This window comes from Macrosteles quadrilineatus, unplaced genomic scaffold (genome assembly GCF_028750875.1).
Source record: "Macrosteles quadrilineatus isolate MER2022 unplaced genomic scaffold, UCM_ALF_1.0 Scaffold_4__1_contigs__length_99947679, whole genome shotgun sequence".
Taxonomy (NCBI): domain Eukaryota; kingdom Metazoa; phylum Arthropoda; class Insecta; order Hemiptera; family Cicadellidae; genus Macrosteles; species Macrosteles quadrilineatus.
The window spans coordinates 20,434,091-20,461,127 of NW_026542597.1; the positions used below are offsets into that span (position 1 = coordinate 20,434,091).

At 36.7% G+C, this 27,037-nt stretch overlaps 1 protein-coding gene across 2 annotated transcripts in view; it reads right to left on the reverse strand.

The window, feature by feature from the left end:
* Window positions 1-10,477: 10,477 nt before the first annotated feature.
* Window positions 10,478-27,037, reverse strand: part of LOC128991326 (glutamate receptor ionotropic, kainate 2-like) — a 39,851-nt gene continuing 23,291 nt past the window's right edge. Inside the window, exons 7-17 of one of the 2 annotated variants that reach the window (XM_054414130.1) lie at window positions 24,984-25,130; window positions 24,304-24,525; window positions 23,222-23,428; window positions 21,060-21,144; window positions 19,929-20,067; window positions 18,469-18,606; window positions 15,346-15,544; window positions 14,018-14,252; window positions 13,449-13,567; window positions 12,323-12,475; window positions 10,478-11,900 (exon numbers count right to left, since the gene is read on the reverse strand). In XM_054414130.1, the coding sequence (XP_054270105.1) occupies window positions 11,688-11,900; window positions 12,323-12,475; window positions 13,449-13,567; window positions 14,018-14,252; window positions 15,346-15,544; window positions 18,469-18,606; window positions 19,929-20,067; window positions 21,060-21,144; window positions 23,222-23,428; window positions 24,304-24,525; window positions 24,984-25,130 (1,857 nt within the window). In that variant the 3' untranslated portion in view covers window positions 10,478-11,687. Of the gene's footprint in view, window positions 11,901-12,322; window positions 12,476-13,448; window positions 13,568-14,017; window positions 14,253-15,345; window positions 15,545-18,468; window positions 18,607-19,030; window positions 19,169-19,928; window positions 20,068-21,059; window positions 21,145-23,221; window positions 23,429-24,303; window positions 24,526-24,983; window positions 25,131-27,037 lie in introns of both variants that reach the window. The other variant, XM_054414129.1, reaches the window with a different exon arrangement.

Genomic DNA, 27,037 nt, shown 5'->3' on the forward strand with positions numbered 1-27,037 from the left:
CAATACAACTGTGTGCGGTGACAGTTGTCAAACGTTTGCTGAGCAATACAACTGTGTGCGGTGACAGTTGTCAAACGTTTGCTGAGCAATACGTCTGTGCGTGGTAAAAGTGCTTTTCAAACGTTTGTCACGATGACAGCTACAATTGTATCCTACGTGTTGATCAGTGCATTTTTATTGCTACTGTCCAGTATCAATTTGTAGTAAACTACTACTTCTCACTATTAATTCAATTAATTTTGTGCACGAATATTATACTGTACTTACTTACTTTTAGTATCTACGGCGTATTAATATTTTATCACTTGAAGTTTAAAGTAAAAAAAAGATAGGCTGATGCTAGTATATTTTAACATGAGCTTTGTGAAGACAAAAAATATATGAAAGTAATTAGACAAATAATTAACCAGCATTGTGCAAAATATTTCTCTCTTAAAATATTATTTAATAATTTCCCGTTCATTGTTACAATATAACAACAATTATAAGTTTACTGCCAACCTAAAAAAGGGGAAGTTCTGTTGGGGGGTTTGTCCATCATGAATAAATCCAGCCAAACAACAGGAATGCCTCCTAAAATCATCATATTCTAAATTTTCAATTGCTAGAGTACTTATACTTGCAAATTACAGAGCCTATCTGTCTGGCCAAAAGTAACGTTACACAATAAATTAATTCATGCCATTTTAAAATATTAACCAGTTTAAAGTGAGTTTTGACGAAAACTAAAAATTTCTATATAACTCTAACTTTACCGTAACAATAAAATATATTTTAACCGTGAACAATTAACCTCCTGACGAATCCTGGAGGTGCGCGGGGCGGAAGGCGGAAGCTGCCTACTCTATGCTAATGCCGCAGTCTATGATCTGATTAGGTGGCAGTAATTGTCGAATTACGCGGGAAAGATCAAAGGAAGCCGCGGGAGTTACAGCCTGTGTCGCCGGTAAAGTCCTATCGGTATCAACCGAGCCGCTATTACACAAAATATAGCAGCGCTCACACGAGCCGCACAATTTAAATAGAGTTTTCTAATGTCACAGTGCCGATGTGCGCCTCCTTTTTAGGACGCCACGTCTCTGATGGGAGATAGTGGTCGGCTCTTCTCATCCTCAGCTGCCCACTGTCCAACGTCCTATTAGCCTGTTGCCTTTGTTGACGCGTGGGCACTGGGCATCCGACAAGTCAGTCGTTTAACCCCTTTCCTCTTTGTTTTCCTGTTCTTTTTCTCAGAATACGTATTGTTGCCTTTTGCTGTAGGAGGTTTTTGTGGAATTTTACGATTGGAAAGACTGTGTGGGTAGATTGTAACAGGGCAAAGATCAAACGGTGTTGAAGACTAACCTTCTTCCATTGCTTCCAGTTTCGATGCTATCTCTTTACATCAATCTTCTGCTGAAATACGCCCTAAAGTCTACGTGAATAGATTAGTTGAGATTCATACGACGACGACAAATCAAGGTGTGTAATTCAAAACATTAAGGCAAAGACTACTGAAGGACTAGTTCTGAACGAGATGACAGCTTGGGCACTGACTAATATCTGCTGATTTAATAGCCAGGATCATTTTTTTGAAAGTGCAATGATCAAGGACATCCATTGGCCAACTGATTTTGCTCAGCATCTAACCAACGACCTTAACTTGGTAAGCACAATGACCACTCAGCGACGAGCGACTCATTTATATCAGATCATAACGTAAAGACCTTAGCTGCTTACTCTCTACACATTTTGCAACACAGCTTGAAATAAATTAAGCTACGTTGTCAGGCAGTAGCACGAATATTAGAACGGAAATCCGTGGGCAGTTAGGGACCTTTCACTGCTCGAAACATTGAAAATAATCTAAGAGCTGAAAGGCATCATTGTAATTCTTTAAGGGGCAAACCAAAGTACTCCTTGTGTAGTGAAGCAAATTATCGTTATTTAAAGTCAACTATCATTATTGCTTCTGATACAGTGACACTAATTTACCAATCGTGCTAATTTATTTATTTTTTTAGTGGCGCTAGATGCTTATTTTAAGCCGTATATGAATGTAGAATTAGAATGAAGGGTGTTTCAACATCGTTGTATTTCTGTTCCAGCACCATTTGTTCGCCAAATAATCAAACAGCTGGAGCTGGGTTTAATTTTAAACCATCAAAATGATGACACGGATAGGACTAATGATCAGATTCTCGCCCTTTTTATCGCTAGGCGAGTACCATACGACTCAGCTTATGCCAATTTTCAAGCGTTGAAGAGACAACTTTGTCTTCAAGTGACGTAAGCAAGCTTCACAGCCATGATAGTCTTGAGCTTGAAAGTTCAATGAAGTCTCCATCAGTCGCCCTTTTTATCGCTAGGCGAGTACCATACGACTCAGCTTATGCCAATTTTCAAGCGTTGAAGAGACAACTTTGTCTTCAAGTGACGTAAGCTTCACAGCCATGATAGTCTTGAGCTTGAAAGTTCAATGAAGTCTCCATCAGTCGGCGACCAGACCAGCGCCGTTTGACGTGTTATCGCAACCACAGGAAGCCATTATCAGCCGATCATAATCTTTATTGAACTCTACAACCTACTCGGTTTCGCGATATCAACCGTTTCCGTCCCTCGCCGCCTGTGACCCAGTCGGCTCTTTTGAAGTGATGAAATCTCTCAAGGTCGATTCTTGTGCTTTGACATCTTAAGAGAGGGGATTTATTTTTAAATAATTGATCCTCACGCCTTTAATTTCTCCTTGAAGTGTGGTAAAATGCTTGTTATGCACTGTACTTTAGTGGATTCGTCTTCACATGTTAGTTTTGCACAGGGTTTTTGTCGATTTAGATAGTGTGATTTTACTTGGAATTATAAATTATGATATTTTAAATCCATGCTTTTTTATTCACAATAATTGATTCGTAATTGAATTTAGGTTAATAGATAATAAATTTCTATTCTCTTTGATCTTTTAGATGTAATTATTTCTTACACAATTGAGTCATGTAAATTTGGGTTGTCAATCAATTAATATTGATCATTGACGTAACCAAACACATTGATCGTTATGTATCTTGTTGTATACTTTACTCTATGACAAACTTTATTAATACAGTATAGCATTTACTAACGACCTAATAATAGATTTGCCACAGACGGCTATACTATTTAATAAAGGTTACTCTATCGTAAATGGTTTCGCCATTTGAAATTTTATTTTACATTCATCACCACACCAGAAGATCATGTAAAAAATACTCTTACACTGTTTTATACTTTTGGAAAATTTGGTTTTTTGTCCCCACCAGGATTCAATTTGAAATTCATTCTCGAGCCTCCATTTCCAATACTGTTCCTGGTGGAATTCCGGGAGGAATTGTTTCAAAAGTATTAACTGAAATCCAGTGAGTTTTGTAGCGCGGAGGCGCGGAGCGGCGGAAGCATCCAGCGACACGCTCTCCTGATGAGTGAAAGATCAAAGAAGCCGCCACAGCCGCTGTCAGTGCGAAATTGTTTGGTAGAAAGCCTCCGTGTTCCGGTGGTCGGTCCTACGTTTATCTAACGCGTGGGGCTTAGCCTAGGACTGTGTTTACTCGACAAGAAATGTTGAAGAGTCAGTCGGTGGCTGGCTAAGCCCGACAGGTAGACGGTAGCGGGGAACATAAGTCTTCCGTAACGACTACCTCCCCGCGGCCCTTTTGACCCTGATAAACCCTGATTTATTTTCAGTATTTCACCACTGTTTATGTTAAGCGCGCCGACCCTTTTACAAAAAATCGTCTGACGTATTACTTTATAGAAACCTCTAACGACTTCCAAGAACCCTTTTAAGTTTGAGAATCTGAAAGTGGGCAATTTTAATGATAAACTATCGTAGAAAACGTTTATTTATGGACCTTGATTCACATCACACAAGTGCTCAAAATACTGTTAAAAAGTTAAACAAATCAATTTTATTAATTTAAGTCCATACATTGGGTTTTGGTTTCAATCGTTTTTTATGGATAAACGAAGTTGAAGATTGAACTCGATTTGATCGCTCAAACGTTTCCGTTGTTGACATAGTTATGAATAATAGGAGGCATTGGAGGCAACCATGTGATGGTGACGATCACAGAGACACATAGAAGGGAATTAAAAAGTCTTACGCCGTGAATGGGGTCTTTAAGGTGTCTGAAGACCGTGGCTGTTGATGTAGAGGAATGCCATGCCATGACCAAAGGTGTATATAGTATGAAGTGTCATCTGTGGACAGCGAAGTTGAGAAGCAATGCTGTATCCAAGAGCATAGCAGAAGGCTGTAGTTTTATGCATGCAGGAGTGTTATGCCGAGGCCAGGATACAGGAGTGTTATGCCGAGCCGTAGATTGGGTGATATTGCGGCAGATTTATTCCCTGTCACCAGCTCATTAGAGAGTCACACGAATACCTTGTTTTAGGATATCTTCAAAAGAGCGCCGCCACTATTTCTATTACCCGGTATTTACGAAACGTATAAATTATAATTTTTCTCGGGTAATTTTGTGAAGCACTTTACGCGGAGCGGCGCCGGTCGGGATGAATCACCGGGGTAATACTCTGCCATAAGTCACCTCCGTCGAAATTAATCGCGAGACGCCGAGTTCCTCGTAGGCCGCGCGGGATTTCGATATATCTGGCGTTGTCGCGCGTCCCTTTCATCTCACCGCCCGTTTTGTTCACCATCGTTTCCTTCCTCTTTGTTTTTACCCTCGCCTGTTATCGCGTCTTTTCATCGTCTTTACTAAAGAGGATTGTATTGAACTAGCACCGCGGCTTTTGTCCATCGCCGCCCCTAGCTGTGCTTGCGACACCTCATCACCACCTTCACCGACACCGCCGCGTTCACACCTTCCCCGACAACTGGTCACAACCTTCACCGATAACTAGTCACCAGTGTTACAGCCTTCATCGGCAACTCGGCACCGGTGTCTACACCTTCACCGACACCTCATCACCACCTTCACCGACAACTGGTCACAACCTTCACCGATAACTAGTCACTAGTGTTACAGCATTCATCGGCAACTTGGCACCGGTGTCTACACCTTCACCGACACCTCATCACCACCTTCACCGACACCGCCGCGTTCACACCTTCCCCGACACCTGGTCACAACCTTCACCGATAACTAGTCACCAGTGTTACAGCCTTCATGGGCAACTCGGCACCAGTGTCTACACCTTCACCGACACCTCATCACTACCTTCACCGACAACTGGTCACAACCTTCACCGATAACTAGTCACTAGTGTTACAGCATTCATCGGCAACTTGGCACCAGTGTCTACACCTTCATCGACACCTCATCACCACCTTCACCGACACCGCCGCGTTCACACCTTCCCCGACACCTGGTCACAACCTTCACCGATAACTAGTCACCAGTGTTACAGCCTTCATGGGCAACTCGGCACCAGTGTCTACACCTTCACCGACACCTCATCACTACCTTCACCGACAACTGGTCACAACCTTCACCGATAACTAGTCACTAGTGTTACAGCATTCATCGGCAACTTGGCACCGGTGTCTACACCTTCACCGACACCTCATCACCACCTTCACCGACACCGCCGCGTTCACACCTTCCCCGACACCTGGTCACAACCTTCACCGATAACTAGTCACCAGTGTTACAGCCTTCATGGGCAACTCGGCACCAGTGTCTACACCTTCACCGACACCTCATCACCACCTTCACCGACACCTGGTCACAACCTTCACCGATAACTAGTCACCAGTGTTACAGCCTTCATCGGCAACTCGGCACCAGTGTCTACACCTTCATCGACACCTCATCACCACCTTCACCGAAACCACCGCGTTCACACCTTCCCCGACAACTGGTCACAACCTTCACCGATAACTAGTCACCAGTGTTACAGCCTTCATCGGCAACTCGGCACCAGTGTCTACACCTTCACCGACACCTCATCACCACCTTCACCGACACCACCGCGTTCACACCTTCCCCGACACCTGATCACAACCTTCACCGATAACTAGTCACCAGTGTTACATCCTTCATCGGCATCTCGGCATCAGTGTCTACACCTTCACCGACACCTCATCACCACCTTCAACGACACCTCGTTAGCACCTCGCTAGCACCTCGTTAGGGTTTAAATCGCCTTCATCAGCATCTCGGTACCAGTGCCGCCTCATTGACATCATATCACCACCACATTCACACATTTCATCCAAACATCATCAATAGCTTCAACGACACCCTATCAACACTTTCGCTGACATCTCATCAACACGTTCACTTACACCTCATCAACACCTTCGCTGACATCTCATCAACACATTTACTTACACCTCATCAACACCTTCGCTGACATCTCATCAACACGTTCACTTACACTTCATCAACACCTTCGCTGACATCTCATCAACACATTTACTTACACCCTATGAACACCTTCAGTAACACCTCATCAACACATTCACTGACGTATCATCAACACATTCGCTTACACCCCATGGACACTTTCATCAACACCTTCGCTGACATCTCATCAACACATTTACTTACACCCTATGAACACCTTCAGTAACACCTCATCAACACCTTCGCTGACGTCTCATCAACACATTCGCTTACACCCCATGGACACTTTCAGCAACACCTCATCAACACCTTCACTGACCTATTACGACTTCCATCCATACATCATCTTCACCTACATCGAGACTTTATCCTCATCATCACCATTACTGACAACATATCAACACCACATTAATTTTCCTTTTCGTCCCAACTAGGCTGCTGACCCATGCTTGGTTTAACAGAGATGCGTCATTTATTTGAAAGATGCAGATGATTAAAAAACTTTAACTTTACTTGTTTTCATAACCTCAAAATGAGAAACACGAAATGTTTATTTTGCATAGAACAAAACCCCATATCGGAAGTGTTGATAACATGGATATTGTGACATTTTCTCATTCCGATTTCCCGCTCAGTGCGGCAAGAGCGGCGTTTTTGATGCCTCAATGTCGCCCGTCTGTCGCGGTCGAACTGCTTCGTAATGAACTTCGCATCTAAAATACATTAACGCAGACCCAAATATTTCTAGCAAAAACTCGGGATGACTAGGCTAGCTCCTTGAGGGACGCCGCGCCTAGATAACATAGCGGTAGAATCTGACTGAATATTTTGGTGACAGCATTTTTGAAATACCGGAAATTATATTTTGTTCTTAGTTCCTTGAATTTTGTGTTAATTTTGACATTTTTAGATGATTTCATACCAAAGTTACAATAAAAACAGTAGTTTATTCTTCGATCCTTATATTAACTATTCATGTGTTTTTTACCACTTTTGATACGTCACTATACTCCGTTCACAATATTTAGGCGGTTTTAGGGGAGGAAACCTACCCCCTCCACTCTATCCCAGCTGATTAAGCATACATTAAATACAAAAAGTGGTGGGGGAACTTCCCCTCAAACCGCCTAAATTTTGTGAACCAAGTATAGTTCATTGGATATTTCAAATAAAGCTAAAATAGAGAGAGCATGTTTCATGAATAATAAAAATGGGATTTTAGTAAAGAAAATTTGATACTATTTAGAAAAATACTTCAAAAATAAATATAAAGGGTGAAGAGTAGTGCATTTTAGCACATTTTTGAGCCAGTTCTGTTACTCAACAAAATTAGTTTTATTGTATAGGTATTTTACGGGAGTAAGTCATATAGCTTGTGTTCTTGGATAAATCTGCTGCTTAATGAGTTTCACTAGTATTTTATGACAATATTACTTTAATACTTTTTCTTGTATTTGTGTACAAAATGAACAGAGATTTTGCTTTGATTTGCTATACCTTGTATAATTTATCACTCCAAAACCTTTGGATGGTATGATTTAATTTTTCATAGTGGATCTATTACTTTAAAAATTACTATGACATGTTTAGTCTTGCATTCACGTTAATGTATTCAGTTTATGAGTCCCAAACTATAGCACAAATTAAGATTTCAACTGACTAAAGAACCACCTGATATTAGCCAGCAAAAAATGCTAATCGATTATTAATAATTTATTTTTATGTGCATATACCCACCATGGCATGTCAGGTGTATTTAAATCAAATAGGTCCACTAAAAAAAAATTAACTATTAAAGAAAAAAAATGATGAATTTACAAATAAAACACTAGTATATACACAGATTTTATTTGGAGGCACTAAACTATAAATATAAAAGATTCTCAAAGAAACAAATATGAGTAATACCTTGAGCCTACGCAAGTGTTTATAAAAAAAGCAGTATGTTGAAAACGAATCAGTCCTTAAATGGTGCTTGTTAAATCTTTATTCAGCCCCTTCAAAACTAAGTTTGCTACCCACTTAACACATCTGTTAAAAACTCACTGGAATAATCTGGAAGGCCTCTATGTTCTATCATGGACTGGGCCTGGGAGTAAGTTTTATTCTAGTTCTATTCTATTTAGACATCTGAGTTTAGATGTGTTATGGATTTACTTTGGAGGATTAGAGTCTATATAACCGTTATTTGTGATGTGATATAATCCTAATGTAAAAAGTATAAAAAAAATAGCTTTGCAATAATTTTGTAATTTATTCGTTTTCTTCTACCTACCTATAAAGAAACTCGTGAAATTAATCACATGATATACTGTATCTGTATATACAGTACTCTTTCCATATTATTGAAAGAATTAGGTATTGATTTTAATGGATTTGCTTTTATTACCTGGAGCTGTAATTATTTTAACATTGCTTAGAAAATTAGTACCAAGGAAGCTCACATAACATAAGCTTCGGGGCACATGGCTTTATCCTTTTGTCTATGTAAAAATATAAGCTAGCTTTAGTATTGAATCAACTGATTTATAATAAATAAAAACCTTCAACCAATTAATCAACAATATTTTTCATCCTACTCCTGCCGTTTTAGCGAAAGCTATTACCGTAGGTGGCACTGTAAGTAAGACCTGGACCCGGGACCGATTTACTTTTTCATTTTGGTGTCCCTAGAGACCAAAAACACAATTCGTTCAAATTTGTATATATATATATATATATGTATAACAATTTGTATATACATAGGCCTATACATCCGTGAACGCGATAACTTGAGTAATATTTGTCCAAATTTGGTGAAATTTGATTTAACGGTGCGGGATAAACTTGAATGAGTTCGCGAACCAGCATGATTGGACCATGGAAATGGGGTTTTATGGGGGTTACTGGCTTAAAAAATGGGTTTTCTCATTGTTAATCCTCAAAACACAAAATTTCCCAGCTTCTCTCTAAACCTTTTTAAAGAGCTTAAAATCCAAATAATTGAGTACGGTATATCAAAGTGTTTTTGTACAGTTATTGGTAACCGAGAAAATTAAAAAAAAATAGTAAATTAAAAATTTCCAAGCTATGGAGAATATTGTAAAATGTTGTAGTTTGTTTGTTTATGGATATATTTTGATCAAACTTGGCAAATTTATTTATTTTATACTAATCTATTAATATTTGACTAAAAACCCCACTTTATTAGTTTCCTTGTACCAGCAAACCTAGGTACTCGTTAAACATAATGTTATTTTAATTGATATAATTGAAATTAAATTCAGACAAATTGAAATTTGCTTAGTCGGCAGGTTTGCTGCAGAAGGGGTATTTAGTTCTCTAAACCGTCCACAAAATCATCATTTTCGGGCAACTTGAAATAGGGAACAGGAAAAACATATGGTACATTTTTCTGTCCGTTAACCTCAAAATATGTTTATGGCACAGAGATATTCTCGAAAAATGTAAAAAAACTACCTAATACACCAAAACAGTATAACAAATATTAAATTACAAGAGTGTTAAACCTAAATTTCTATTGCCTATTTTGATATAGAAGGATATAAATAAACGTTTAAGAGATATGATTATTTAAATTTGTTTAATGCAAAGCATATAACATACATAGATTACAATACTTTTGGTTAAAATGTAAATGTATCTATAGATTTCACTTAACCATAACATGACTAGAATCAATAAAAATAGCAAATAAACAAACAATCCATAAATAACAAAACATTATTGAATGTTGCCCATTTGACTTCATATTAAATCAAATATTTGTCTTAAAAGTAAAATATAAAAATAATACTATTATTGTACTTAATATCTAAAACTCTTCTTTCAATGCTCAATCTCTCTTTCAAAAATGTAAAAGTCAATTCATAGTCAATTTATGCATGACTAGCAATGTACCAAAATATTAAATGAATAGGGATAACATGAATGAAACTGGGATAGCAACAAATGTTGAAATATTGAATATTGAGTTTTTTACAATTATCTTCATGTTCATTTGAAGGCTACATTTTAATTTACTTTCTTCTGTTGCTTTTCAGTTTTTCTCATCATTTTTAACTCCACAAAGGTCCATTCTACATTGGCTAAGAGCCAATTCTAAGATAATGGTAGAATTTTATTACAATACTAGAGAAAGTGATCATTTTAAAAATTAGTGTCTGCTGGAAAACAGAAACATTTTGAAGCTAACAGAAAAAGATTAATCAATTGTGTTTGCCTTTAGAATTAAAAATTATCAAGGTAAAAATGTATTTATTGTAATGCTTTTTTGGAATGCATGAGGAAACCTAATTAAATCAAAGCAGTTTTCAAAGAAAACAAAAATTATAATCTACAAAACAATAATTAGACTAGTACTTTTATATAGAATCAAAATCTGGACCCTGAGCAAAAATACGGAAAAGAAGATTATAACCTTTGAGAATTAAGTTCTAAGAGCTATGGTCCAGTGTGTGAAGATAGAGTATGGAGAATCCGCCACAACCAAGAGTTAAGAGAATTATTCCGAGACCCCAATATTGTAGGAGAGGCCAAAAGCAAAAGGCTAAGGTGGGTCGGTCATATCTTGCGGAGAAATGAGGAGAGCTTGTTGAAGAAGGTACTAAGGGGAGATCCAAGGGGAAGGAGACCACCAGGAAGACCAAAGGCCAGGTGGTGGGATCAAGTCAGGAAAGATATGGAAGTAGAGGAAGATTCAGTGGACCGAGAGAACCTGATGGCGACAACGTGTTGGCGAGGGCCAAGTACCAAATAGGGTACAAAAGTCCTTGGCAGTAAGTAAGTAATGCTTTTTGATACAGATATAAAAAACAACTGTTTAAATATTTTGTTTTAAATTTCACTAGAATTTTACATCTTGCAATTTTACATCTTCCAAGGAACATGTAAATTAAAGTAACAATTTGTACCCTGTATGGAAGGAGGTTATCCTGATGATGTGAAACTTAACACACATAAATGATACCTAACTGAAACATAATGATTCAAACATAAAAAAAATCAAGAATCAACTGAGTCCTATCTGAGTGCTATCTAAGACTGTATTTTCTAAACTCTTGATATTCCTTCATATGATCAACAGGATATCACTTTTCTCAAAGAAAAAAACAATATTGGTTTAATGTTTTATAGCTGGGAAAAATTATATTAAAAATTATTCAGTTTTGACTCATGAACATACAATTTAAAATATTGTTTTGAATTGGCGTAGTAATTTGCCTCATATGATGAAAAGTATCCTCTATAATTGGCCAAAAGTCACATTCCAAACATAACATTTTGCCTTGTTTGTACAGACTTTTTTCAATTGACATCACATCTGCCTTCTGGTACAACTTCATTTCTCTACAACATCGAAGGTCATTTCCCCGGAAGGTCCAGATCTGGGGTCCAGTCAGTCATCCGGGCCGGGGTCCTCTGGTGGGACTTGTTAGGGAACATGTCCAGCTGTAGGAAGGAGCCCTGGAGGCTGTCCTTGGGGGATCCTGAGGGAACAAGTCGTACAGGTTTGGTAGTCCCGTGACACCTGATGGCAAACTTGAGCTCCAGCATGAAGGCTTCCCATGGAGATATCTGTTTGACAATAACCGATCACAGGTGAGATAATATAGAATGGATTATGGAAGCACATATCAAAGTACTAAGTATTTAACTATTTTTAAGTACTATTAAGTTTTAAGTATTTTTTCCATACCACTAAAAGAAATGTTATAGTTTTTTTTCTCTTTTTTTCAGAAAACCCTCACATCCCTATTAAATTTACTATAAGCAAATAATCATGTGAGCTGTCATGGCCTCTTAGGTTATACGAGTCATATTTATTCTTCATCCTAAATGTTAGTTCAAAATCATAAAGTACTTTTAAAAGATATACTTTTGTATAATATATAGTGTGGAAATAAGAAGATAACACATTGTTTTGCATCAAATCCTTCTTAGTTTTCCAAAAGCAATATGCATATTATACTAAAACAAGAGGTGGAATACTAAACTACCTTTTCATTGACAGCGACTTTCCGGACATTCCAAAGGAACTCGAGTATTGCCACGATGAAGGACAGAGCACAGCCTCCCAACAAAACTATGAACACTCCTCCCACGTTCTCCATGTCAAACTCATTGCTTGGTGTTGAAGATGACAGGAACTTCTAAAAAAAAGCAAAACAAAAACACATGAATAATAAACTGTTAATCATCCTTTTGTAAAGGTAGCATCAATATTTCAACAAATCAGTATTTGTAATTTTACTCAGGTATTATATATGTACTGACACTTTGACGATAGAGAGCAAAGTGGTGCAAGGGACTATAAAGTGAAGCCAATTTATCAATTTCTTTTCTAGTTACTAGAGTTTATGACTTATAATACCAAAACCACAGATAAAACATAGTCCCTGATGAGTGGATTTCTCATCTTTATGGAATAGCTGAAGCCAATTTTATTGTTAGCTCTGTACAGTGCAATGTAGAGGTCCTGTTTTGTTGTCAAGTTGTTTCCTTTTATTTCGGTCATTTAAAACCTTGTTTAACCAAATAAAACAATCTAATAATAAAAAATAACTCGTCTACTTGCTATATAACCAAACAGTGAGACACAAATAATGAAATTAACCCTAAATAATAGAAACAAAATTTCGTCGACACTAGCCCCCCGTGCACCGTACATGAACTAAACACAAAAAATGAGCTTCAAAATTTACAATGGGTTGAGAAGTATACTTGTGTTGTCTATGCCAAAACTTATAAAGGAGGTCAAATAAATACCAACAGAGGAGGGCAAATTAACCTTGAACTTTAAAGATAGATCAAGTTTGCCTCAGGTAACCTAAAATACACTTAACTGAGGCAGGTAACTTGCCTTCCTACTGGCCTTGTGTAAACACTGCTTCAGTCTTTATAAAATTTTTGACTTACAAAATAAAAAGATTTGTGAAGAAAAACCAGGGTCAAAACAAAACCGAAGTGTGCTGTGATAATTATTTAAAATAAATCATCAATAGATAACGTTGAGTGATCACTAAAAAATTTGCCAAAGTCCTAATAATTATAGAACAAGCACTAAGATAAAAAAAAATCCCTTAAAGCTCCAATTGACCCTTAACATCCATTATTGAAACTTACATCACAGTTTGTGTTGTTTGGTTTCCAGGCACTCCACCATTTCTTTTTCAAATCCCTCAACTTCCCTGACTCCTGAAGTTTCAGTACAGATCCACTGATTGCAGTGCGATAAGGTGAATCTGAAAATATAATGTTCAGTCTTGGATAAAAATGCAACAGTGTACCCGACCTCCTAAATTATTATCTACCATTGCCAACATTGTGAAACACTTGAATGGACTCTTACACTATATCATTTTTGATAAGTGACAAAGCATGTCGTTCAGACCATTTTACCAATGCATACAGTAATACATACAGTAAATATCCCATCAAAATTGAAGTATTTTCTTAAGTTTAAAGCAGTTAAGTTTTGCAAAAAACCTCTACTTGTCTTCCTATTTGATTGGATTCCGCTTCATCACAACAGGCTTCAAATGAATAAAGAAAAATCTGATCTGAGTCATAAAAAACAAAACAAAACATTTATTTCCTATCACTCACTCCTACATTCATATTTGGATTTGAATAAGCGTTAGTTTTGCATCCCCTTATAAAAGTGAAGTCAGTTTCATCTCAGAAATACTGACCCGAAGGCATCGCAATGCCGTATCCTTTGGAGTCAAGGGTGCTGCCAATCTGCATGAGGTCGCAATATTGCTCCATCTGGAACTCTATCGTTGTGGACTCCATGAAGAAAGCATACCCTCTGTTCTTGGCCTTCCTCACACGGTCGACGCCTTCGTTGTTGTCCTTGACAAACACCGAGGGAGTCGAGGACTGCATCACACTCCACATCTTCTGGTAGAGGCTGTCGTTGCTGTCCTGGAATTGTATTTTTATTCTGTAATATCTGTATATATCTCTAGCCCTGTGACTAACTAACACCACTTTTATGTTTGACGCGGGTGAAAGCATACCCGGCTATGTGAGGGTTGCGATCGCCGTGGGTCAGTACTGACCCAAAACCCACACTGCAGTGCATCATTCTGTTGCTCAGTGCGAGCCTAGCGTTGGTCGAAGGCAGGCCAATACCATCTTAGTGTGTAGTGGGTGATATGCTTTTTGTTGTGGTGTAGGTTGGTAGTAAATTTCTAACGTAAAATCCCCGACTGGCAAGCTTAGAAATTAACTCCTTCTCCCGTCTTTCTGCCTCCAATTAGCAATACAATGGGATCGGCTACATTCCAAGCAGTGCTGCTATCTGTGGGTGTTTTAACGAACTACTTCGACTCTTGTCGTAACGCAGTACATCACTACACGTTATTTGCTATTCGTCAGACCGAAATTTGAAAGCCAATTGCCCGGCAATCGGGCTCGTTAGACGCTGTGCCGCACAGGGGATATGCCCGCCATTGATGGGCCGCAGCGAACGTTTTAACATCACAGAAAATAGTTCATGTCCTATTCTGTGATAATATGCAGATCTTCCACCATGGCAATGAAAATTGGTAAGAACCATCAGTGCTGTCGAACAAAAGGTCGAAGTTAGCTAACAAGAACAGTTTTAGCTGTTTCCTCATCAAACTATAAAAGCCAATGCTGTTGAAAAATACACAAAACAGAAAATCTATCCATTACTCTTGCAAGTCAAAAAAAGGTATTCAAAATTGATTAAAATTTGTCTTCAATTGAAGATGTGACTTAATAAGGTTAAAAAATAAATTAAATAGGAAAAGCCATAAATTAGTTATTGCAAGACTAAGTAAACAGTATTCAAAAGTAAACAAGAATCATCTTTGATTCAACCCACACTAAAGAAGCAGTGTTTGCCCTGAACCATCCCACATGACATGGTATATAATTTTTTCTGGCGTGGGTTAAAAAAGCCAATAACCCATGAAATGGATTAATTCTTGCAATACAAAAAAAGTGTATTCAAAATTGATCCCGATTTATCTTTGAACATCTGACTCACCCTGAAGAAGTTGGCGCTGGATCCTCCCCACATGACACCGTACTTGACTTTGTTCTGGTTGGCCAAGTCCTCTGCACTGTCTATAGTGTTGTCCATCTTCTGTTGAGTGATGAAGGCAGCAAGGTTGGCCGTGTAGGAGGAGATCATGATGAGAGTGAAGAACCACCACATTCCAGCCACGATGCGGGTGGACACCGCTCTAGCAAAGAATTACAAAAGTCCTCTCAAACTAAGCATGTTGAAATGAACAAATGGTCATAAATCACTTTCTTGTCTAGTATTAAATGTTCTGTGAATATTGCTTTTAAAGGTGTTTTTAATAGTGATACAATTGATGCATCATAAAGTTTCCAAAGGTTCGCTACCACAATAGTACACAATTTTTCATTCATATGGACCAGCGTCGGAAATATGCAGCGGCCGGCTTCTACCCATAGACTGCTGTCGCAAATATGCCACAGCTGGTCACATTAAAATAGACTGACGTCGGATATTTGCGTCGGTGTACCAATGTTATTAAAAAGCTTATGCAGTAGAACCTTGATAACAAGACTCTCATGGGGATTATTAAATAAGACTTGTTATCAAGGTGACTTCTTATCGAGGTTTGCAATAACATGTGGTTAGGGGTAAAATAAATTCTAAGGGATTTAAAAATGACACTTGTTATCAAGGAAGACTTGATTTCGAGGGTCTTGTTATCAAGGTTCCACTGTATCTTTGTAACGGTCTATTTGAAGGCTCTGAATTTTCTGCAGTAGTCTACAGAGAGTTTTCAAAACAAAATGGATGGGAATTGAGTGTAATGATGTAAATTAATGATTTATGTTGAATATGCATACTTTTTTACCAAGTAAATCTGATACGATTTATTGGAAGTTATAGCATCATCTATAGAACATCAAATATCCAAGTAATTAGGCTGGTTGTATACTCGTTCAAATGATGCTGCTTTTTCCTTTTGGTCAAAATTTAATAAAAAATTTGAAAATGTTTACATGATATTACTTTGTTCTCATATTTACTGACACATTTTCAATAGTTATGAAGTAGTCCTGGCTTCTGGCGACGCTAAAAATACTAACAGTGTTCTCAGACTTAGTCCCTACTATCTAATTTTCTCTGATTGAGACAATTTTGCCATGTATTTTCCTCCAAGTTAAAAGTTTGAAAATCCCTCTTCATATTAACTTACATGCAGAATTTTTTTAACATCTTGAGAGAAAAATTTTCTTAGAGTTGTACTATAGTCAACATACATATTTCAACCATTATTGAATATAATTAGTTGTTTATTTTTATAATAGGTTTTTACTTACATCTTGTGATAAAAATACTATTTTATTCATAAACCATAAGTTAATAGATACCATAAAAAAATGATAAAACTAAATGCTGTAAACAACTTTAAATGATTAGTTAACACTCAAATGACATGCAATAATAAAAACACAAAAGTTGTGAGAAAATTACATTACATAAATCTACATGCATGAGGTTTATTTTAGTTTCTTTGCTTATTTTAGAGGGGAAATAAGGGGTCGCACCTTACAACATTGAATAATTTGGGTCAAATATACTTACATTTTCACATTATATACTTACAAAATTTGTTGAACCGTTTGAGATGACAATGACAGTTCAATGAATGCAATAAAAAATAGATTATTTCACATGACTACCTATCTTTCTCTATAAAATGAAGTAAATACTCATGAAACTATTGATTACATCCTTCATTTTTTTTACAATTATTTATAATCCCATAGATACTGATCAACTAGATAGAAAATGATTTTTAATTTCAAATCCTATTTCAAAGAATTAAAAAGTAAAGATTGCCAAGGATAGTTAGAAAGTAACGTCTTTGGTAGTTGTAAGGGATCCAAAGACAAATACCTCCGCTGCACCAAACCTGCATACAAAGTGAATTTCAATTTGTCCTATTGGACTTTAACTAAAATATTTCAATAAACAAGTCACATTTCCTTCCCTATTTAAAAACATTAGATTTAACAAGCTATGTTTGCTGCCATTGGTAATCGGAAAAGTTGGTTTTTGATAAAAAATTAGTAGTATATGATGAAACAAAAAAATTTGACAAATTACAGAACTAAATATATCCAAACAAAACGACACTTTTATTTTTCCCTGTAAGAATAACATTAGGAATTTTAACTATGCAGTTTTTTTTATTTCCCTGTAACCTTTAACTGAACAACAATGTTTTAATGTACAAAATTGTTTTTAAAAACTCTACACGATGACTGTATTGAAAATTGGGAATTTCCATGTTTTATCTGTAATAATTAAAAAAAAAAACAATTTTTGGAAAATTTTAAAACCTAACAACATCTAATTAAAATGACCTGATCTTGCTGGTTCCCAAACTTAATCAAGTTTATCCAGCTCTACACATTCATGCCAAATATCATCAAAATTACTCAAGTTAGTGTGTTTACGTACACATGTATTATTATCAGAATACATATAAAAATTGAACTAATAGTGATTTTGGCCTCTGGAGACATCAAATTAAAAAAGTAAATCGGTCCCAGGTCTAGTCTTTTCTTGCCACCCACAGTAATAGCTTCATCCCTATCAGGAAACTCGCTAAAATCAACTTTATTCTTAGGTCGAGCCAATCTTCTATGCAGCAGAACAGTTTAATTTAGACAATTTTAAATAGAGTGCAACATACAGCACAGCCTTGTAAAATACAGGATACACCGGTATTAGTACTTAGTTTTCTAATAAAAAATCAATCTAGAAAAATTAAGAGTCAAGATTTGCTTAACAGTATGTAGACTTCTATCAAAAATGAAAATAATATTAATAAACTATTCAAAATTCTATACCAACTTTATCTTTGATATTTTAGTAATTATTTGAGCATTGACTATAAATACTGATGGATGTTATAGGTATTCAGTTTTGAGTGCTCTAAAATGTCATAGAGTTGAGTAACTGAACCAATAAACTGGAAACTTTCAAACTACAGCAAAACACGCCAAATCTATAGTCAATGCTCAGTTAGTTATGAAAATAACACATTTTAGCTGCGAATGAGTGTACTAGTCTACGTCTAAACTACAGGCGGAGCTACGTAATAAAATGTCTTACTGGGGGGCAATGTCCGAACCTTGCTGCATTAGGGATCCGCAGTTGTGCCATATTAAATTGTTCATTGTCAAAGTGTTTTCAAGGAATTCAGGACTCTCCTTGCAGGGGTGGGGGTTTTTCCACTCTGAAGGTGTGATCCTGCGAACAATGCTAGTTAGGTCCAGACAGTTCAAGAAATTTCAAGTTTGAGAGGGTTTAGTCAGAAGAATTGGTGGGAGAAGGTATAGATTTGAATTTTTAGTGGAACTTTAGCTAAATTGGGTGATTGGTTAGATCAAGATTTTGGATTTTAGAAACAGTTTAAATTAATGATTTAGGGAACGCAAAAATCTTGGGGGTGAAAATGTTGAATTTTTATTTAATTTTGTCTTGAAATTTGAAAACTAATCGCAAAATTTAAGTTTCCAACCGCGGTAGGTCCAGATTAAAGCGGGTTACAGCACAGAATGAACTGGGTGAAGCGGACTTACACAAGATTATATACACTGGTACCGAAAGGTGTACTGGAAGCGTACCATGCAGGGGCAAACGACACATGACATGCAGCCTTTCCAATCCTTACTTGGGCAACAGATCACAACCCTGGGTAGTCAGGGAGCCAATGGAAAACCATAAGCAATTGGTTAGATTGAAAGTGAGTTCCAACTCTTCCGGTTCAGAGTTGCACGGATGCGGATTCTCCCACTGATAAGGGGAGCACCTGGAACAAGCTGATAAGGTGACCCCCTGCAGGCTTGCCAACATTGAAACATGAAAAATACCTCCAGGGAATGATTTTGGTAACACTAGTGATTTACCAGTAGTCAAAGATTGTTAGTTTTGCAACATTTAACATTTTGTTTTAGACCTAAAAGGGTTCCCCGATGATGAGGAGAGCACCTGGAAGCTGATAAGTCCTGCATGTTTTGTAACATTATACATGAAAATTACCTTTAGGATATAATTATTTGTCTAGGCTATATGAGTTATTCTTTTGGTCTGTTGACAGAAACTATTAGGTGTACAGCAAATGATTTTTTTCTAATCCTAAAGAAATTCTTCGACTAGTATAATTAGCACCTTATAGATTAAAATATTTCTTCAAACCTTTAAAAACATGATACCCAATAAATGATTGGGCTGGGTATAAAGACAGCCTGGGAGTGTTTATGTCCCCTGAACAATTTATATAAATTAAAGTAGCATATCTTACTTCCTCCGAACACCCGCACAAATCTCAATAGATATTTACCGCACCAATCTAAGGTAGGCATATCTTACAAAAACCAAAATCGTCAAGTTAGATACATAATGAATTAAAATTGAAAACTATTGCAGGTTTAAACAATTTTAAAATAAAATAAGATTGCTAAAATAAATAAATTGTGTTGGATGCCATTTTAGAATAATTTGCTTCAACTATTTGATATAGATGGGATGATTACATCCATATTCAAAATTCAATTGTTGAAATTCCAGACCTTGAAAGAATGTAGAGTAGCAGGGATATCCCGAGGTAGGCAGTTGCCATGGTGATCCATACGTTGAAGGCGAGAGGAGACAAGAAGGAGAACAAGTCCACATCCTGCTTCTCTGGCTTCTTGTACAAAATACTGATACCTGCGAGGAAAACAGGTTTTAAAGTCTATTGGTTTGTAAAAATTAATTCACTGCAAATTTCTACTAGACTTCTTCAATGCCAGATTCAGAGTACTTGTCGCCCTAGGCCAAATTAACACAAGCAGTCCCAGCAGTCCTCTAGGAACTCCCTTAAGCCGGGTTATCCTAGGCGTGGAAGTGGAGAGCGGAGAGAGGAACGTGGAGAGCAGACTCCACTTGTCTAAGGTAATTTAATGTTACTGTTTTCCTAGAAGCGTAGCGGAACAATATGTTAATCTCTTATCCGCTCTCCGCGTTTCTCTCTCCGCTCTCCGCTTCCGCGCCTAGGAAAACCCAGCTTTAGGCGGAATTTCCCCATGATCGCGGCAATAACATCTCCCACAGTCAAGGGGACTTCATCATTGTCACCCACGATCTTGGAAAATCGTGAACATCTCCTACTTCTTGATTATTCATCTATAGCCTGTTTTTATGATGATGTTACGTTCCGCTTATTTATGCTAATGCTAACTCCATTTATTTCTTCCAACACTTAAAACTAGATTATTTGTAGAAAAAGTAGCATAAAAAAAGCAAAAGTTTGATATATCAAGCATCCTACTTGATCACATGTACAAAATATTCAAATTATGTAAATGATTACAAGCTTTTGTAAGTTATTCATGAAAGGAAATCAATTTCAGCATTAGAATACTGCTGTACTAATCACGGATCAAAAATGAGATTTTTATAATTTTTGCTTTAAGTTCATAAAAGACAATTTTTTTTAATTTTTTTGTACACCTATAATTTATGACTAAAATAGCCCTTTTAATGTGTTTCCTCCAAGTGGCATATATAACTACTAATTGGTTTTAAAACTGCAAAATCACAAGTTATTGTTACAATATCACATATCTGAATTGAAATCCTGATTTGGACGAATTCATCTGAAAGAAATGTTTAATAACTGTATAATCTAATATGCTAAATTTGATCAAACCAGTCTTTACCTAGGGTCATGAAGGGCATGGTGAAGTCCACAGCACTCCTGCGGTCGAAGGTGATGGTCAGATCACAAATGGCCAAATCTGCTCTCTGAAACAAGAAATAAATATTGCAAAATTTTTTAAAAATTATTAAAAGAGGTGTTTAGAGATAACATTTGTTATAGTAGATCGAAAGAAAACTATTTGATGAAAGTTCCTTTCTGTCAAACTCCACCATCTTTTCAAATTCTTTTCCAGATTAATTTTGTTGGGTCAACTATATATTATTCGTAAAAATCATGAGCTTTGGGAAAAAATATAAATAGAAAATATTATGGATATGCTTCAATCTTCTACCAATAGGTAGTATAGTAGATAATCCATTTCCAAGTTAAATTTGTTGCTAGTTTTAGCATAAAATGAATATGCTTGAATTGACCCACTGACAGAAAGAGTTGAGCTGCTGTTAATTACCTACCTAGGTCACCTATGCATATGTCAACTTTTTAACCAAGTCAAACTGAAAGGCTTACTTATATTGTTAAACATAAAATCTTATCCAACTTAATTTTTAGTTCAGTGATAGGGTAACTGACTAGTTTAGATTAGTAATAGTGTAGCTAAAAATATATTAGGTTACAATTCGGTTGTGTATAGATTTTCATTAATAAGGGCATTAGAAATCCAGATAGCAAATGAAGGTACAAAACTCATTTGAACTCAAAGTTTAATAGCCTCTTAATATTATACTTTAATACTTTTCAATGAAATGGCAACAATACAAAGTAGGTATTTTAAGCCAAGTATGAATGGAGAAGAGTGTAGGATGAGTGGCGCGATCTCATAGTCTTGTTAGTGACTAAGGCCGACATATTCCTTAGATACAGCTGTTAATTAATAGCCCATACAGCTAATGGCAACTAAATAAAATCAAATCAAATCAAATCAAATCTTTTTATTGTCTTTCAGCTCTACAAAAGCAATTGACATTGTCAAATGGCATCTTATCATTAAAGCATTAAACATAGTCATAATAAATAACAAGAAGCTTGATCTTAAATAAATTATTTAAAAACTTATATCTAAAACCTCCAAGGACAAGAACTTAAATACAGAGTAAAAACATTTTAATTTTAACCATGAATCAAGGATTGTTTTGAATTTTTTTATTGGAATCGTTACTGCTGAAGGGGGCAATTTATAAAAAAATTGTATACTAAGATATTTGTAGCTATTGTGTGTAAGTGTAAGTCTTGTAAGTGGTAAGTTGAGATGATGGCTATTTCTTGTGTAATGTTTATGTATGTCAGATCGGATGCTATACTGGTCTATATTCTCTTTTACGTATAATAAGCAATTTAAAATGTATAAAGATGGAAGGGTTAGGATATTTAGGGCCTTAAAATCTGCTTTGCAATCTTCCCTGGGCATTGTTCCTCTAATGCACCAGACTGCTTTCCTTTGCCATTTGAAAACGGTTTTGGCTCCTACAGAGTTACCCCATAAGAGAACACCATATTGTAGGTGAGAATGGAAAAATGCGTAGTAACAATTTAGAATAATTTGTTCACTTACATTGTTCTTTAATTTGTTAAATAAAAATACAGTTCTAGCCAATTTACTACATAAAAAGTTTGTATGCTCAATCCAATTCAGCTTCTGATCAATATGGATTCCTAGCAATTTTACTGATTTATTGTCATTAGAATTTATTCTAAGGTTAAAATGAATTTCTTCTGTTTTTGAGTTGTTAATCCTTAATTCATTTCCCCGAAACCACTCTTCAGCTAACTTTAATACCCCATCCCGTTCTTCAAGTGCTTTGTTCAGATTTTGACCACTTGTGAGGAATGTAGTATCATCAGACTAAGGGACCTACAGTTTATAGTGGAATCCGAACCACTTTTGCCTTTGGTACTTATATACTAATTAGTCTAATTATCAGGATAGTACTGCGGATAGTCGTAGTACTCACCCGTGCGGACGTTAATCCACACCAGGGAGCATCGCATCCACAGTGCATGCCTATAAATATCCACAATTCGTGACCTCCTAGTAGCCGGATTACAGGACGATGCCACCCGTCCCAGCCTCTGGAGGCTTCTGATAGTTATAATATACCTTAGCATTTCCATAACGCAGTTTCTATCCTGAAGTTTTTGCATATTGCTAAAACATAATCCCACCTTTTCCCGCAGTTCTCGGATGAGGCCATTCCACTGCTTAGTCTCCTTGTTGAGAGAGCCGTACTGTCCATCGGCCACTAGCTCAAAGCGGTACTTGAAGCCAAGATCTTTGGCGATGGCGTCTATCAGGTCCATGGAGTACCCCTCGTATCTCTCATTTCCCACTTTGTTCTCCCAGTCTGGGGCGTACTCCAAGTACGGACGTCCCTGTGTCAAACATTCATTAGGCTCATTCGGAGTATGGACTAAATAAAAGACATAGTTTTAATTTAGAAAAGAAAAGCATTCTACAGGTGTAAAATGAAACATGTTTTGATTATATAGCTATTTGTTGAATAAAGTACATAAGTTTAGTCATCACCGACTAATGCTTAAGCTGTGGAGACGGACAATTTTATTAGCTTAATTTATTCTGCTAACCATAGTTCAAGAGACAACTATAAAAAATGTAATTATTTTTTCGCCACACTAAACTGTTTGAATATACTTTCTACGCATGAAATTACTCCAGAAAACAGATGTTTGCCACCTGCTTAATCTAATTGGGTTTCATTACCCTACGTACTGGTACTAATGTGCTGTAATGAGTTTGTACTGGTCACCAGCTGATTATAATTGGCAATAAGTCAACAAATCAATAAACGAAAACATAACATCTCTTGAGTACTGATTGTTTAAGTCCTTTGGGAATATATAACAGATTTGAACAGTTTATTTTATTGTTAGTTAGTTTAGAGTATGGAAAAATAAAAAAATCTTACGTAACTCGTCCTAAATGTGTTTGCCGTACTAGTATTGTAATCCCGTACTCGACTTTGTCTCGCAGGAACAACTATACTCGTCCGGTAATCACATATTTTCCGGACTAGTAAAGTAATATACTATAACTGATTTCTTAGTGAGGAAATTTAATACTTTACTGAGGAGAAGAGATTGTAAACATTGAAGGATCCAATACAGATTGTGAGGGGTGTCAAAAACTGAATTCTAACTAGAAATTCATACCCAACGTTGTTCACCCATTTTGCCACAATCTCAAACACACTACCCATTCTGTATTTAGTTGATTAAAACTCTCTCACAATTCTGGAGGAGACGACGAACTCCTTGGTGGTGATACTCTGCACTATGTCGCTGTACATCTGACTGACTGTTCTGGTGTAGTTGATGCCGTGCTCTGGGTCCCAAGTTCCGATCTTCTTGAATCCCTCCTTCGCCAACTCTATGATCTCCAGACGGAAGAATATCCTGTGGCCTGTCTCCTTGTCAAATCTCATGGGACCAGTCATTCCTTCATACTCCATCTATGAAATTAGGTTAAGCGAGTTTTAATTTTTATGTAGTGTGTAGGTATTTTATAATTTATTAAAATTTGATTCTAAAACAAGGAGTTGCTTGTTTCAACGTTCCCAATCCAAAAATCAAAATTTATAACAAGTTGTATCTTTATAACAGTTTGAGATACTTCTCATACTAATTATCCTTTAGGAATTTTTCTTTTGTAAAAGTTATGTTCAGTTTTAGAACTAAACAATGAGTTAGTGCAATTAAGCAGCTGGATGGTGTGGAAAATACTCAAGGAAAAATTGTACATGGACTCAAAACAGATTCTTCTTAAGATAAAATTGTAACTTATAGCTTTTCTAGCAAAATATTAATTATAAAAAAAAATATTCAATCCATGCAAAAATTACTTAAGAGTAAGTATGCAAATAATATTCAAGGTAGATTTGAAAAGTCTTACCTAAACTTAAATACCCACATGTTTCATAAAGTTGATGATGCCGTGCCCATGAGCCCACTTGCGTCCAGAGTGGCAATCCAGAGGCTCCGGAATCACTCTTTCTCCGGACTTTTCAAGTGCAAGAGAGAAGAGCTTCACTGCGTCGTACATGAGTGCCGACTCTATCTGCCTTGTAACAAACAATACTGTATTGTTGACTTGATCAGGAATCAGGATACAAAATATTATTTATGGAATGTGGAGTAGTACATTGTATAGAAAATACTGAATTGGTAATCTACTGTTGTAATGGTAAGGTATAATTTGATCAAGGTATAAGGTATAGCAGCCTCGTTGTGGGCTGTTTGTGTGTGCTTCGTTGTGTGTTTCATTGCCTGTCAAAGTTGAAGTCTCTGAACTGCAGAATTCTCCCAATAAAATACAACTGAGGCAGATGTTTGCCCCTCACCATGGTAATAGTATATTACCTTACTAGTCCTGAAAATAAGTGTTTACCAGACGAGTGTGGTTGTTTCCGTGCGAGACGAAGTCAAGTACCGGTACGGGATTACTATACGAGTCCGGTACACACATTAGGGACAAGTTACGTACGATAGTTTACGCCATACTACTAAATCTGTACGAATCCTTATATATTACCACCAATTAAAGGACTAAAAATCACTAATCTTAACCTCTAAGAGAAGTTATGTTTTTGTTTATAACCACTCATTGCCACCCAAATACAGTATAATCAGCTGATTGGTGTCCGGTAAAAAACATTACAGTACAGTAGTACGCAGTGAAACCCCATTTGATTAAGCTGGCGACAAACAGCTGTTTTCTGGACTAAATCCTTTCTTGGGAAGTTCATCAAAATAGTGTAGTGTGGCGTAAAAGGGTTTCCCTTACCTCATTTCAGTGCAGTTCACGACACAATACGTGTCCAGACTAGGACTGACTGAGATAAAACATGTTGTCGGATTAAGGGTTCTTATATTAGCTGGCTTACGTCTCCTGGTCCCACCACCTTGGCTCTGAATACTGACAAATTGGCGCACTCCATAATCTTGGGATAGCCGACGTTGTCATTAGCCATGACCGATACAATGTAAATGTCAAAAAAGTGGCATGGCACTTCGATACAGTTTCGTTGTGTAGACGAAAAAACACACATTAGGCTCATTTTATAGGGGTTAGTCAAACAACAGATATGCACAGTCTTTTAAAACTGCTCACATGTTGTTACCTGTTATGTCCTCACTTTAAATCTTCAAGCAGTTTAGATGATTTTTTAGGATGTATCTACCTGTGACCATCTCAGTGATAATTATATCTGTTATATCATATTATGTTTGTACACACCCTGTCCACCCCCCCCCCCAAACCCCCCTGTCCGCCTGTCTAGTATTGAATGTTTGACACAGAAATCTGACCAAGGATCAAAAGAGTGAACTCTTTCTTACAAGCAGAATTTCTACTCATCACCTAATGTGTCTAATGGATAACTCATATATGCCCATGAGAGATGTTGGAGTTACAACATCATCCAATTTACTTATTACCTGTTTTATAAAATCATATGTTATATATCTAGTTTTGTTATGATAAAAAAGTAAATAAAAGTTATTATTGTGTGAGTGTTATTAAAGAATAGTTGATTCAATTTTAACAGATTATGAGACTCAATTAAGTGAGGAATATGGAAAGAAATATGAGTAATCACATTGAACTTTTGAACAGAAATAATTATGACACATGGAAAATGCAGATGGAAGCAATTTTAGTTAAAAATGATTTGCTTGGGTATGTGTTAGGAACCATTAAAAGGCCTCTAGAAGAAGGTGAAAGAATGACTGCTTGGCTAATCACTGATGCAAAGGCAAAGGCAGATATAATCCTCTCTATCAGCCCAAGCGAATTAAAGCAAGTGAAAGGATGTAACACTTCAGCAGAGATATGGGAAAAATTAAAAGGCATTTATGATTCCAGTGGACCAGCAAGGAAAGCCTTTTTGTTGAAGAAGCTAATTTTGGCAAAACTGACACCTGATTATGATGTCAGAGATTACATGAATATGTTTTTTGATGTAG